Source organism: Salmo salar, chromosome 22 (genome assembly GCF_965601325.2).
Source record: "Salmo salar chromosome 22, fSalSal1, whole genome shotgun sequence".
NCBI lineage: Eukaryota > Metazoa > Chordata > Actinopteri > Salmoniformes > Salmonidae > Salmo > Salmo salar.
In genome coordinates, this window is record NC_138312.1 from 54057894 (window position 1) to 54074426 (window position 16533).

Below are 16533 nucleotides of genomic sequence, written 5' to 3' on the forward strand. Positions count from 1 at the left end.
ACAGAGCGAGAGAGAGAGACAGAGAGAGAGAGAGAGAGAGACAGAGAGAGAGAGAGAGAGAGAGAGAGAGACAGAGCGAGAGAGAGAGAAGAGAGAGAGAGAGAGAGAGAGAGAGAGAGAGAGAGAGAGAGAGAGAGAGAGAGAGAGAGAGAGAGAATGGCATGGAAAGGATCTCCTGCTATAAAACTCACCTTATCGCCTTTGTCTCCTCTGTCTCCACGTGGTCCCTGCTCTCCTGGGGGGCCCTGAGGATGGAGGAGAGACTAGTGAGTATCCAGGTACATCCAAACACTAGATGTGCACCCTATTGTCTATGTAGCGCACTACTTTTAATAAGGGACCCTAGTGATCTGGTCCAAAGTAGTGGAATAAATAAGGAACATGATGAGGGAAATTCACACTATCACATGGGGGAAATTCACACCTATTACATGGGGGAAATTCACACCTAATACATGTGGGAAATTCACACCTAATACATGGGGGAAATTCACACCTATTACATGGGGGAAATTCACACCTAATACATGGGGGTAATTCACACCTATTACATGGGGGAAATTCACACCTAATACATGGGGGAAATTCACACCTATTACATGGGGGAAATTCACACCTAATACATGGGGGAAATTGTTGAAATGCTTTACATACCATAGGGCCTCCAGGTCCTCTTGGTCCTACAACCTGAGGAAGAGGAAAGAGAAAAATAAAGTGTCAACAACGTTTTACTACCGTTAAAAAAAGCGTGTTGATTGAAGTTAGATGATGAGTTTATGGATTGTTGTCAAAATATGTATGTCTCAGCGTACAAGTATACCATTTCCTGGGATGACTGAGAGAGAGAGAGTGAGAGAGAGAGAGAGAGAGAGAGAGAGAGAGAGAGAGAGAGAGAGAGAGAGAGAGACAGAGACAGAGACAGAGACACAGAGAGAGAGACAGAAACAGAGACAGAGAGACAGAAACAGAGAGAGAGAGACAGAGAAAGAGACAGAGAGAGAGAGACAGAGAAAGAGAGACAGAGAGACAGAGAGAGGGAGACAGAGAGAGAGACAGAGAGACAGAGAGAGGGAGACAGAAACAGAGAGAGACAGAAACAGAGACAGAGAGACAGAAACAGAGAGAGAGAGAGACAGAGAAACAGAGACAGAGACAGAGAGAAGCTCTGAGTCATTAATATGTCTCTAAGAGGGAATGAAGGACAGATTTGTTATGTTTGGCTTTCTGTCTTCAGAGTGGGCTAGCCCCACATTAGGGCTGAGTGGGGTAGCCCCATATTAGGGCTGAGTGGGATAGCCCCATATTAGGGCTGAGTGGGATAGCCCCATATTAGGGCTGAGTGGGATAGCCCCATATTAGAGCTGAGTGGGATAGCCCCATATTAGGGCTGAGTGGGATAGCCCCATATTAGGGCTGAGTGGGATAGCCCCATATTAGAGCTGAGTGGGATAGCCCCATATTAGGGCTGAGTGGGATAGTCCCATATTAGGGCTGAGTGGGATAGCCCCATATTAGGGCTGAGTGGGATAGCCCCATATTAGAGCTGAGTGGGATAGTCCCATATTAGGGCTGAGTGGGTTAGCCCCATATTAGGGCTGAGTGGGTTAGCCCCAATATGGCCAGGCCAATTGAAAATTTCAAAAATTATAATAATGTGTTATTGTCAAAAAGGGGAGTGAAATGCATTGCTAACCCTAACCAAGCCTGACTATTAACGATGACCGAAATATGGGCCAGCTCAAACCAAGCCTAGCAGACTGTGGGTTTAGCTAACCCTGGCCTAATTACATAGACCACTTACCGTTTTAGGAGTTCATTTGTAAACACCATGTATTGCATGAAAGGTGCTGAACAAATGTTTCTGATTGTTTTCATTATCATTAATAGACTGAAAAGCATTCCTGGACCTGACCTCTGTTAGTGTGTAATTACCAGAACAATCCACTTTCACAGCAGAGAGAATTATGCAATCATCATCCATGGTCATTTCTAGTGTATTCTCACAATGGCACTATTACTGCAAACTCATGGCGCATGCCTCTAGTAATATAGGTAGACACAAAATACTAATACTAATAATCCACGTAGGCCTAATGTACTGACGCTACTTATTTCCTCAACCATTAAATAGGTGGGAAAAGAGAGACACAGAGGGGCAGCCTGCAAATGAAATAAAGGCCTGCTATTAATAAAGGCCTGCTATTAAGACAGCAGACAGCAGTGCTAGTAAAGTGTTTTCAGAGATCAGACTTACATCTGTGATATCTCCTGGTTCCCCCTTCTGACCCTGTTGGGAAAGAAAGACAAGAAACAACAATATGAGTGATTCTTCAGGAATGGAAAAGTGATAATACCTTCTTTCATTCCTGTCATCTACCCTTTTTTCTATCCTCTACGGAGCACTGGTACGAGCTACAAGCAAGTCATTCCTACAGAGCACTGGTATGAGCTACAAGCAAGTCATTCCTACAGAGCACTGGTATGAGCTACAAGCAAGTCATTCCTACAGAGCACTGGTATGAGCTACAAGCAAGTCATTCCTAAGGAGCACTGGTACAAGCTACAAGCAAGTCATTCCTATGGATGACAATACAAAGCTTTAGTCAACAGAAGAGCTAGGAAAAAGATCACAAAAAACATTCTTAGCTTGGAATCCAAACTGAATACTGCTCTGTTTCTTCACTAACTGAAACATAGCGAAACAGATATTCTGCGATATTAAGTGTGGATGCCAGGCCTACTCAAAAAAGACATGCATGTGCTTCTCAGTGGTGTAAAGTACTTAAGTAGAAATACTTTAAAGTACTACTCCCTTTTTTGGGGGTATCTGTACTTTACTTTACAATTTATATTTTTAACAACTTTTACTTCACTACATTCCTAAAGAAAATTATGTACTTTCTACTCCATACATTTTCCCTGACACCCAAAAGTACTCGTTACATTTTGAATGTTTGCAGGACAGGAAAATGGTCCAATTCACACACTTATCAAGAGACCATCCCTGGTCATCCCTACTGCCTCTGATCTGGCAGAATCACTAAACACAAGTGCTTCATTTGTAAATGATGTCTGAGTGTTGGAATGTGCTCCTGGCTATCCATAAATAAAAAAACAAGAACATTGTAGCTTCTGGTTTGCCTAATATAAGTAATTTGAAATGATTTATACTTTTACTTTTACTTTTGACACTTAAGTATATTTTAGCAATTAAATTTACTTTTGATATTTAAATATATTTAAAATCAAATACTTTAAGACTTTTACTCAAGTACTATTTTACTGGATGACTTTTACTTGAGTCATTTTCTATTAAGGTATCTTTCCTTTTACTCAAGTATGACAATTGGGTACTTTTCCCACCACTACTGCTTCTGTGTATGAGGCTGGAGAAGACATTGTTATTAACTGTCTGTCTTCTGCGCACATCAAAGTATCACCATCATCTATCAAAACACAGAGGTGAGTCCAGCTTTGGTATTAGTCGCCCTCATCACCTTCACACACACACACACACACACACACACACACACACACACACACACACACACACACACACACACACACACACACACACACACACACACACACACACACACACACACACACACACACAAAACCCAACATTGTCTCACCTTAGCTCCCGGGGCCCCTGTTGTTACGAAGGAAGAGAGGGATGAAAGGAGAGAGAGATAGAGAGAGAGAGAGATGGATGTTAAAATAATGCTGGCGACATAATCCACTAGGCCTGTCATCCCTCACTGCCAGTCAGACAGACAGACTATAGGGAACCAGTATTGTTTCATAACCTCAACTAATGAATTCTAAGCCTGCATCCCAAATGGTACCCTATTCCCATAGGGCTCTGGTCAAAAGTAGTGCACTATATAGGGATCGGGGTGCCATTTGGGGTCGCAGAAGAATGGAATACCGTTGGCAGACCACCACCAAATCACAGTGTAGATACCCACAGAACCAAAGAACCCATGAGGATTCAGACAACGTGTTGGTTGAAGCACCATCTCAGGAGGTAAAAGCAGGGGACAGAAGCAAAGCAGGGGGAGGGCCAGGGAGGGAGGGAGGGAGGGATGAGTAATATAGGGCAAGATAATAATAAAGTGTAGTTTCCTTGACATAAGTGACTTAGCCATAAGTTACCTTGACATAAGTGACTTAGCCATAAGTTACCTTGACATAAGTTACTTAGCCATAAGTTACCTTGACATAAGTGACTTAGCCATAAGTTACCTTGACATAAGTGACTTAGCTATAAGTTACCTTGACATAAGTTACATGGCTAGTGTTAGCATCTTTCTGCACAGTGATTGCTTACAGTATGTCAAAAATACAGTACTTAAATACAGTACAGTTGAAAAGGTAATAGCAGAAGTTAACTTGCCTTTTAGTCTGTTGATATTAAAATGAATGTTTCAAAGCCCTTAATATCATATTGTATCAAGTAAAATAAAGCATTAATCATTATGTATCATGTTTAAAGCATAATAAAGCATGTATAAAATTGCATTTTTCTTCAGACGACACTTCTGATTTCAAAGATGCTCTTCAAATGCATTTGATGACAAAACTTTGAATGCTCAGTTCAGATCAAAAGAGCTGAGATGAATGCAAATTATGGCCACATCTCTTTTCAATTCCATCTCACAACAGGCCCCTTATTGTTAGGATATTAACCCAGGATGTGAACCCTGCCAGTCTCTAGATGCAGCAGAATTAATGCTATTGCTTTCCCAGAGGGTTATAGCCCTGCTTCACCTACCATAGACCCTCTCACTTCTCTCTCTCTCTCTCTCTCTCTCTCTCTCTCTCTCTCTCTCTCTCTCTCTCTCTCTCTCTCTCTCTCCTCTCCTCTATCTCACTTCTCTCTCTCTCACTCTCTCTCTCCTCTCCTCTCTCTCACTTCTCTCTCTCTCTCTCATTTATATCTCTTCTTTCTCTCAATTCTCTCTCTCCTCTCTCTCACTTCTCTCTCTCCTCTCGCACACCTCTCTCTCTCCCCTCTTTCGCCTCTCCCCTCCCCTCCCCTCTCTCTCCCCTCCTCTCTCTTTCTCTCCCTCTAACCACCTTTCATAGAGCATATTGCTCTCTCACTCGCTCTCTCACTTCTCCTCTCTCTGTCAAATCAGATTAGCTGGATTCTGCGTGGAGAGAGAGAGTCTGCAGCAGTAGTCAGTATGCTAGGCCATGTCTGTTAAAGTGAGGTATTTCTGTAATGACTCCCACATGTCTTCGTGATACTGGGGATGGTAGTCTGGCTGAGGTAATATCCAAACAAGATGAGGCCTAAGGTGAGCTGAACCAACTGTGGAAAAATAACATTGAAGCTTTGAAATAAACCATACAGAAGTGTCATTCTGATTTTGTTATTATAGTTTTGCTTCTTCATTTGTTTTTAGGACAAGAACAGCATATAGGGTCAGATGATGACATTATATATGGTCAGATGATGACATTCGAAGTCATAGCAACAGGTCGATGTACAGGTCTACAGTAATAGCCATCCTTAGAAGATGCCGCCTTATTCCTTATGCTGTTTTTCTCCCAAAAGTAACAATATGAATTCCACAGACAGACAGTAATTTATTTATGTGTGATAAATAAATAAATAAATTACGACCACTTGGGGGAGCTTCCCCGTCCCGCACGCAGATGGGGCAACACTCTCCGAATGGGATCTCGGGTTTGGGGCAGTCTTTAATCTCCTCGCAGATTATTTCATCACACAGGACAGTTCCCGTGTCGCACACACAAATACGACACGGCTCTGGTTTCCATACGTCCTTGTCACTATAGCTCTGTCCGTCCTGCATACAGCTGCCTGGGTCCTCTGTGAGTGAGTGTGTGTGTGTGTGTGTGTGTGTGTGTGTGTGTGTGTGTGTGTGTGTGTGTGTGTGTGTGTGTGTGTGTGTGTGTGTGTGTGTGTGTGTGTGTGTGTGTGTGTGTGTGTGTGTGTGTGGTAGGAAGAGAGACAATAATGCATCACTCATCAATCACCCAAGCACCTAGGGATAAAATGTGAGTTAATCAAACAAATTGTATTTGTCACCTTACCATGAAATGCTTACTTACAAGCTCTTAACCAACAATGCAGTTCAAGAAATAAGAGTTAGTGGCTTTACATTACACAACAGCATGTATAACAGACAACAGACTGAGCAAGACTAAAAACAAAGAAAATCCATTATTTAAAACTATTTGCACCTTTACTTGTTTATAGAACCACCGTGTTCCAGGTCAAGGTCATCACTTTTAAAAACATCCATTGATTCAAAGGCACATAGTCACATTCACCTCTAGGTCCATAATTAACCACTAGGGGGCAGCACCAACTCACAAAACAGCTGGAGTGCTCCACTTCCCTGCTGTGACATCTTTCTTCAAGAGCGTCCTGGGAAGTGTCTCAATCATTTTGGATCAGTGGACCATGTCTCGTGCCTGAACTTCTCCCCTCTAATTTACTATTTAAGGTAAATATAACTGATAATATCCTACACAGACTAAGACATCGAAAACACAGGCCTAGGCTACTGCACATGAAACACCCAATTTCATTCCCTTATTTAAAAGTTATAGGCAGAAATTATGTTTTCACCTGAAGCGACGAGTGACAACGTTCTCACCTACATTCAGAAAAAATGGTTCCAAAAGGCTTCTTTGCCTGTCCCCACAGGAGAACCCTTTTTGGTTCCATGTAGAACCCTCTTGGAGGCCGATCAGGCCATTCCATTAGGCATGGAGTGTACTGTATGTACAGTAGATATATTTACCTCTAAAGGCGTGGGGCCTGGTCAGCTCTTGGTAACCCAATGGACCTGAGTAGGCCATGAATGAGAATATTTCTTAAAGGGACAGAGAGGGCAATTCACAAGCTACTGCCTTGTACAAACACAGGGCCCTTTTAACACCCATCTGGAAGCCATAGCTGCCTAGTCAGATGCCAGTTCAAACACGTCAAGGAATGGAGAAAGGACAGCTTTCATTCACATACCTGTTGGCCTACTTGATATTGGTTTCTAAGAGGTCAATTAATATGGGCCTATCTCCTCAATTGTCCATCACAGGCTCAAATGTAAGGCCTATTGAAGCTCTGATTAATCAATGTTCAATATCTGTAGAAAAACATTTCAAAAAGTATCTATTCTATTCTAGTCTGTTCTATTGTGTTCTAACTTATTATATTTGGCCTTAATGAATGCATGGGACAAGTGGTAATCTAACTCTTCATGTGTTGGCTACAGCCAACTGTTTCCTCTAGGAAGAAAACCATGGAGGATGGACCATGTTAAAGTGAATACAGGTGTGTGGCAGAGGACGATATTGGAATGAAAGGAATTACACACTAAAAACAATCTTTTGGTATTTGTTTAATTAGTCCATTATTGATACAGTCCCAAAATGTTTTGCATCATTTTGGGACTGTATCAACAATGGACTATTGAAACAAATACCAAAATATTGTTTTTTAGGTGGAGTTTTTCATTTTAACTCTGCTTCCCAGCTGAATTAGTTCATTGGAACTTTCTGGTGGAGTATAGGATACCTCCATAGCCGTCCAACCCTCCATATGCCTGTCCTTCATGGCATGGGGATATAGGTAGGCCTGCGTCTCAAATGGCACTCTAGTCCTTATTTAGGGTACTACTTCTGACCAAGGCCCAACACCCTATTGACTATTTCCTGCACTACATTTGACCACTAAATAGGGAATAGTGTGCAATCGAAACCCACCATTGATATATCTCCTCACTCCGCTCAGCTCTCTCCACATAGGCCTATCATTCCATGGCATGGCCAGGAAGGTGAAGGTTTGACCCCCTCCACCTTGCAGTGACTTGATGCCAACCAGGTACTTGGAGCTACTGCTCCCCTTTGAGCCTGTTAGTCTTGCCGACTCCAGTAGCTCTCTCCCTCTCTCTCCCTCTCTCTCCCTCTCTCAGCAGAACAACAACTTGCATTATATTCCAGGGGTCTCAGTCTTCTCCGAGAGGTTAACTTGACTGTCTCATGTTTTTTTGGTGCCAAAACATTTTTCCTTTTCTCTTTCTTTTTCTATATTTTTCAAACCACTACCATATCCTCTCTGATTCAGAGGGGTTGGGTTAAATGCAGAATACACATTTCAGATGAATGCATTCAGCTGTACAACTGACTAGGTATCTCCCTTTCCCTTTCCCTTCCCCCCTCTCCTCTCTGCTACTCTACTATTGTCATTTTGTTGTCTTATTTCGTCTGAACTCTTACGCATGAAACAATGTGCCTTAGCTGAATAATACGAACAAACCTTCTCTCTCTTTAATAATTTTTTTTTTCTCCAGTAGTCCTCATACCAGACTATCATTCGTTCTCCCTCTTACTGTCACTGCCGCTGGCTGGGTTATGCCTCGATCAAAATTTGATGAAATACATTTTGTACATATATGCGCTAATTGAATGTGAGGTTGGGCTGCTCAATCACACCGATAGTGTATTTTTGGATTCATCCAATGTATGCATCAAATTGTATCCGTAGACTTGACAGAAATAGTAGTAAAATGTGAATGTTGAACTTTTGTTGCAGACATATCTAGTAAAAATGTTGTATTATATAATAAAATCCAAAATGAACAGCAGAACTTATTACATAGCATTTATCCCACCCAGTCGGTCTGACCGAGGCGTTCATCTAGGAACCAGATGGAAACACTAAAATCATATGGATGGACCATTATTCCTGGCCTCCGTCCACCGTCATACTCTCTCAACTGCCCCCAGAAATAGCCGATACAGTTTTTAGGGATGAAATTATAATTTAAAATTGTTACATTTAATCGATTGAATTTATTGCAAAGCCAGACACATCCCAATATAGCTTCATTAATGTTGCCAATGTTATAGGGAGGGATGTAATATCCCAATGTTATAGGGAGGGATGTAATATCCCAATGTTATAGGGAGGAATGTAATATCCCAATGTTATAGGGAGGGATGTAATATCCCAATGTTATAGGGAGGGATGTAATATGCCAATGTTATAGGGAGGGATGTAATATCCCAATGTTATAGGGAGGGATGTAATATCCCAATGTTATAGGGAGGGATGTAATATGCCAATGTTATAGGGAGGGATGTAATATCCCAATGTTATAGGGAGGGATGTAATATCCCAATGTTATAGGGAGGGATGTAATATCCCAATGTTATAGGGAGGGATGTAATATGCCAATGTTATAGGGAGGGATGTAATATCCCAATGTTATAGGGAGGGATGTAATATCCCAATGTTATAGGGAGGGATGTAATATACCAATGTTATAGGGAGGGATGTAATATGCCAATGTTATAGGGAGGGATGTAATATCCCAATGTTATAGGGAGGGATGTAATATCCCAATGTTATAGGGAGGGATGTAATATGCCAATGTTATAGGGAGGGATGCAAGTGGGGTTTCAAGTGGCATAGAATCAGGATTTCAGGATATCAGGGCCTTGTGTACGGGTCATGGGTATTTTGGGTATCATGGGTAAATAAATCATGGGTATTTTATGATGAGGCTGGTTGGGATATTCATATAATAATTCGCAGGTTTTGGCATAGAAAGATATTCGCTATAGTCCACCATTCCGCTTCAACACGCCTGGATTCGCCTTGGTGCTCTCTGAGAGCAAAGGAATGTTAACGTGTTTTCACCCAAAGGCCTTTGAGCCAGAGCACCTTTGCTTCCTTTCAAAATGAACGAAGTTGGTGTCAAATTTAAAAATAATAATCTCTGTCAAATGGCTTTTGGAATGTGTCCAAAGTACCCGCAGGTGTCCGGTCCAGCAGCAGCGCAACTCGTGAGAGGAGACGGGGTGGGGGATAACTCGTCAGAGTTCACGGCTAGATATATGTGGTATATAGTGGAATTTTCGTACAACTGTTCTGTTTTTGCATCACCCTCGTACTGAACTGAGAGCGTACAATCAGTGACACGTTTTAGAATCTCCAATAACCCAGAGTCTTAGACAGCACATTCTTCATTCATATCACCTTATTGCACTTGGACCAACAAAATGAAAACGGTCAGCAACTCAAGATTGAGTCCATCACTTTTACGCAAATCATTGAAATTCTATTGATCTCTGATATTGAAAATTGTGGAATGGGAATAATTGCTTAACCGTGAATTTACAGATCCTACAACTACATCGCCTCAAGCAGAAAAACAATTAACAACAATTACAAATAAAATAAATATCCTATTCACAATGGACAAGTATCACAAATATATGTGACTTATTGCTAGAGATTTACGAAACTTTCCCCACAAGTAAAGTTATAAAAGTTCTCAAAAGTTGCATTTGACATTCTGTTTCAGTTAATTTAGCATTTCAATAAATTCCACTCACTTTCTTTCAAATCAATCTTTTAGAGAAAAAAAACTGCCACTTACGGTCTTCGTCCTGACATTTGACAACGGCAAATAGAACGACTTGAGTTGCTACAAGTAGCAGTACAGTCCTCGAATCCACAAAGCTGAACATGTCTAAATATTAGACATGCAGTGCCTTTGGGGGAGAAGCAGAAGAAGGGACGCAGTTGGCGGACGGAGGCTTCTCTCTCTCTTTTTGTGTTTCAAGTTACAGAGCAGAACCATACATTCAACCACCTTCCAAAAAACGATGGGGAAGCCAGACCCAGACCGCTGCAGAAACGTAGTACCGGCCCGCGTCAGGTCAGGAACTGCAGTTTTATGTGTCCGTTGCCTTCAATGAATCTTTGTATATTCCCAAATATCAGTCCAGCCCCTTGCCCCCTGTCAAGCTGAAACCCGAGCCCCCTTCCCTCCCATTCTGTCTGTCCTGAAGCACTATTCTTCCACCCGGCTCAGACCCCTCCTTCTTCCATGTGCTACTGAAAAGGGGTACCCAAAAAGTGAGTAAAAAAAATATATCCAAATTGTCTGGCTCCCCTCCCCCTCACACAGTTCCGCTATAGGCCTACGCTGAAAGGTGCTCGCTGTTCAGTGTGATGCACAGATTTTGCCAAATATCGGACCTAGTGGTGTAGCTGATGGAATTATTTCAGGACCTTGTGCTGTTACGAGCAGCGAGCTCCATAAATGCCTCAAATTCTTTCCCATTTTCGAAATCGGACCGGTTCTCATGATGGAACATTTTGCAAGTGTCACCTGCCAATACTTGTAATAGGACTACCTACACATCAGGCTTGGAATATATTTTCTTCACATTTATTTGTTTATTGACGTCAACCTAATTAATGTCAATAGCAGAGTATGACTTTATGTCAAGTAAATCCGAGTTTTGACACTGGACATAGTAATTCACTTGATTCATCCTCATTAATCCACCATTTAACCCCCTTTCATGTTTTAAAACGTTTTATCAGTGATGTGATTGTGACAGGTGTGCTTTGTTTCCATGGAGTTTGTTGACATTACTACATGTTATAATATGACATCAAAAATAATGCATTCATTAAGCAACTTATGTGTACAGTTATCAATCTTCCTCACATTATCACCATGGGCAATGGACATTTAGGCCTTTCATGGATGTTTCACTATGTAACTACCTCAAAGTTGTTCAGATATTAACCACAACATTTCTCTACCACATTTAATGCCCACCACTCCACTATTTTACCCAATATCAGTTTGGGGGGGCAGGATGTAAACAGAACTTTTGATTGGCTCAGGGCACAAGGAAGTAGGGGGGGGGGAGTGAGCGCAGAGCCAGGTTACCTCACCTGGTTTGTCTGGTGGGCTGTCATTCTGCAGAGGGAGATAAGCAGGGTCTGGGCTGGCTCTATAAAGCCAGGTCTGGAGACCAGAGGGAAGGAGAATGGTTCCTCTGAAGCCAGGACTAGCAGAGGGGAAGGGAATGGGGCCTGGACCAGAGGGGAGGGTCGTCTACTGCATAAAGCAGAGGGGAGGGAACATAGGCTGGGAATGGGACCTTGAATCTGGGGTCTTGGAAGGAATGATGGGAAGGAAGGAGGGATCGGTGAAAGAGTGGCCGGAAGAAATGAGCCCCTGCTCCTTGGCCTGGGAAGAGTGAAGGGTGAAGGGGACAGGAACCGGAGGCTGAGGGGGCCCAGGAATCTGACACAAAGGTGTTGCTCTTTAAGATGGAGAGAGAAGATGTTGGTGACATCAACATGGCATTTAGGCTACTCAGACATGGCATTTAGGCTACTTAAACATGGCATTTAGGCTTCTCAAACATGGCATTTAGGCTACTCAAACATGGCATTTGTCTATGTAACTCAGAATCAACTGTAGGATTTTTTCTGAAAAGCTTCATTTGCGCCACTCAGGAGCCCAATTGAGAGCAATGCTTCAAATAAACCCATATTTCCTTATAGAGGTGTTCAGACACACACACACACACACACACACACACACACACACACACACACACACACACACACACACACACACACACACACACACACACACACACACACACACACACACACACACACACGTAGACAGAGAGAGAGAGAGAGAACAACTTGGACAACACCTAACCCTTCACAGCAGTAATCACACACACTGACCCCAGAATAGAGCCAAGATGCCACACTACAACAACCCTGGCCATCTGATGTGGCTCAGGTCTATTTTACAAATGATTATAGCGGACATAAATCAGCTAGCTACCTGATTAGCTCTCGGAGACGCATGACACGGACCATTTGAACCCTTGTTGTACGTTGCTGACTAGCCACTAAGGTATATTTAGTGGTATCCACGCTTCAGGGCCATCACCCCACTGTGCCTAGGGCGCTGGCCCCTAATCCCAGGCCCCTGGACCTTAACCTTTCACGACTTTACTGGCAACATGAGCAGCTGCAGCCACTTGTATTGAATGAGAATAGAGAGGCTATTCTTTGCTGCAAAAAACTGTTTGCATGATTAATGCCTATACAAATGAATGTCTATGTGTCCTAACGGTATTTGTGATTGGAGTAAAAAGTTAAAGAAAGTTAACCCCAAATAAACTAGCAGTGTTATTTAAAGTCTTATAGAAACATTCAGTGAACGTTTTAAGGAAGTTATTCAAAAACCTTCAGATAACTTTTACATTCGTTCTTAGTGTTCAACTTTCAATAATAACCAAGTGAAACAAAATGTCACTTATTTTCTCAGAATGTATAAAAAACTAATGTTCAGTTTTACTGGTCAGGGAACTTATGGCTTTGTCCCAACAACATTTTTACATTTTAGTCAACACTCTTATCCAGAGCGACTTACAGGAGGAAATGCATACATTTCATACATTTTTTTTTCTGTACTGGTCCCCCATGGGAATTGAACCCACAACCCTGGCATAGCAAACACCATGCTCTACCAACTGAGCCACATGGGACCAATGTGAAACCAAAAATATACGTTCCCACAACTTCCAAGGAACCAAATGTGCTAGCTGGGAATATGTTTAAGTAGTAGTTTAAGTGTAGGCTAATCCCTATGCTTTACATATGTTATTTTGTCTTGTGCTGTACACACATGATATATCTAGTGAGTCTAGATATATCATTCAATTGCTGTGGTAAGCCTATGTTACATATTTCATTGTATTATGTCCAATGCAGTAATTGAGTCAGTGTAGTTCAACAAACTACTACCAGAAATGTTATACCAGATTTTGTCCCAGAAACTGACCTCAGTTGACTCACAAAACAATTTGTATATTCTTGTTGACGTTGTGTCATAAAACGATCTAGGAATAACTATTCCTATCTCAAAGTTCATTTCAGCGTTTCAGTGTGTTGTGAATTTAACCACTTTTTAATTTATCGTTCTCTTCGCCAACTCATGTTTTTAGAGGTAGAGAAACACTCCATGCCTGACTATGTCACGACTTCCGCCGAAGTCGGTCCCTCTCCTTGTTCGAGCGGCGGTCGACGTCACCGGCCTTCTAGCCATCGCCGATCCACTTTTAATTTTCCATTTGTTTTGTCTTTGTCTTACACACCTGGTTTCAACCCCCCAATTACCTGTTCATTATTTAACCCTCTGTTCCCCCATGTTTGTTTGTGAGTGATTGTTTCTATGTAGGAAGGTCCGTTATTGTGGGCTCTGTTTTTGTATTGCATTTATTATATGTTGAGTAAAATACATTTATTTACTCTTATCTGCTGTCCTGCGCCTGACTCCTATACATCAGCTACACACAGACCTCCTGACAGACTATCTATAGCACACGTCACAGTAAGGGATATAGACATTGCTGCTCTGTTGTGACATCGTGGCCTTGTTCTTCAATCAAACATCCTGAATGGAGCCCTATCATTTAGTCTGGTCCAACATTGTAGAATGCCTTGAAACCCAACCGAGCTAGTTTCTTGTTTAGTGTTGGCAGTCAGTACAGGGAGGGACAGTAATACATTTTATGATGGACCCAAACTTGTCACAGTCCCAAAAACTAGCCAAAAGTCAGCCCGTGTGTGTGCGTCTCCTCTCTTGAAGAGTTCTTTGAAGCCCAGGCCATTTCCTTCTATGAGGTCTATGAAAAGTGTTCATATTTCTGACTCCTCTCATGAACATCAATAAAAAAAAGATGTGTGTGTGTGTGTTTGTCTGTCTATATGTGTGTCCCCATTTCTTTTTCTCCATGTGTTCAAGTGTGTGTGTGTATATGTGTACAGCCCATCAGGGGAACTGTCCTGAAACAAGACATCTCTTTGTTACTGAGAGCCTGAGAGACTTGGCTCATAGCTGGATGTGATTTTGATCTGTGTGTGTGTGTGTGTGTGTGTGTGTGTGTGTGTGTGTGTGTGTGTGTGTGTGTGTGTGTGTGTGTGTGTGTGTGTGCGAGAGACAGACGTGTCCCCCTTCAGCAGGGTGAGAGGTAAGGGGTGGGAGGGTCCCTGATGGTTTCATAACTACTTCATGAAAATAAACACTCCAGTCGAAAGTGTGTCATTCAAGTAGACCTGTGAGTTTTGTTACAATTTTCCTAATGATCCTAAAATATAATAGCTTAATTTTAAAATGTTTTACTTTTGAATAGTATGTGGGTTCATAGGGTTTGTTTGTGGATTCATTTCCATCAGGAAGGCAAATACGTTTTTAGAGCAAGATTGTGTTTTTGTAGTCCTGATAATTGTACCTGTACCTCAATCAGAACCCTATAACTGAGAGGGGTAATTGTACCTGTACCTCAATCAGAACCCTATAACTGAGAGGGGTAATTGTACCTCTTATCTCTATCAGAACCCTATAACTGAGAGGGGTAATTGTACCTGTACCTCAATCAGAACCCTATAACTGAGAGGGGTAATTGTACCTCTAACTCTATCAAAACCCTATAACTGAGAGGGGTAATTGTACCTCAATCAGAACCCTATAACTGAGAGGGGTAATTGTACCTCTATCTCTATCAGAACCCTATAACTGAGAGGGGTAATTGTACCTCTATCTCTATCAGAACCCTATAACTGAGAGGGGTAATTGTACCTCTATCAGAACCCTATAACTGAGAGGGGTAATTGTACCTCTATCAGAACTCTATAACTGAGAGGGGTAATTGTACCTCTATCAGAACCCTATAACTGAGAGGGGTAATTGTATCTCTATCAGAACCCTATAACTGAGAGGGGTAATTGTATCTCTATCAGAACCCTATAACTGAGAGGGGTAATTGTACCTCAATCAGAACCCTATAACTGAGAGGGGTAATTGTACCTCTATCTCTATCAGAACCTTATAACTGAGAGGGGTAATTGTACCTCTATCTCTATCAGAACCCTATAACTGAGAGGGGTAATTGTACCTCTATCTCTATCAGAACCCTATAACTGAGAGGGGTAATTGTACCTCTATCAGAACCCTATAACTGAGAGGGGTAATTGTTCAAATTTTCTCCAGAAGTGTCTCTCCATCTTAGATGGCAATTTGTCATTGATCTTGGTGAATCTAGTTTTAGTTGGAATAGAGTCTATCTGGAAAGGTAATCAGAGGTTCTGGACAGAGAGAGAGAGAGAGAGAGAGGAGAGAGAAGGTTGAGAGGGAGGGAAAAGAGGGAGGAGGGAGGGGATAATTGAAAGTGAGGGAGAGGGTGGGAACCTAAAAGAGAGTGGAGGACAAAGAGAGGATGAGGGAGAGAGAAAGGGAGATAGAATGTACTAAACCAGGCACAGATGAGGAAAGACCTGAACTCTCGCCATATGGAATTGCCACTGAAATAACAAAAGCCTATGACATCACCCGCTGGGTTGAAGCAGAACGAGGTAGTGTGTCAGTAATCAGATGTGGGGTTTACCTTTGGTCCTAAAAACATACTCTCCCCTGTCAAACCTTACATATTACCATGAAGTCATATACCTGGCTCCGTGTTCATGAAGCATCTCAGGAAGAGTGCTGATCTAGGATCAGGTCCCCCTGTGAATATAATTGTATTCATTATGAGCAAAAAAATTACTAGGATCAGCACTAGGACCAAACTTATTTTACCAGATCCATTAACCCCTAATAATGAGTTAACCCCCTGCATATAGCCTCGTTACTGTTATTTTATTTTGTTACTTTT

The 16533-nt window shown here is 42.0% G+C and overlaps 1 protein-coding gene across 2 annotated transcripts in view; it reads right to left on the reverse strand.

Moving 5' to 3' along the window:
• LOC106583712 (uncharacterized) overlaps positions 1 to 10737 on the reverse strand; it is a 93353-nt gene extending 82616 nt beyond the window's left edge. Inside the window, exons 1-6 of one of the 2 annotated variants that reach the window (XM_082967686.1) lie at positions 10428 to 10737; positions 5636 to 5845; positions 3636 to 3652; positions 2255 to 2287; positions 655 to 687; positions 192 to 245 (exon numbers count right to left, since the gene is read on the reverse strand). In XM_082967686.1, the coding sequence (XP_082823812.1) occupies positions 192 to 245; positions 655 to 687; positions 2255 to 2287; positions 3636 to 3652; positions 5636 to 5845; positions 10428 to 10518 (438 nt within the window). In that variant the 5' untranslated portion in view covers positions 10519 to 10737. The remainder of the gene's footprint in view (positions 1 to 191; positions 246 to 654; positions 688 to 2254; positions 2288 to 3635; positions 3653 to 5635; positions 5846 to 10427) is intronic. The other variant, XM_014168237.3, reaches the window with a different exon arrangement.
• Positions 10738 to 16533: the final 5796 nt, after the last annotated feature.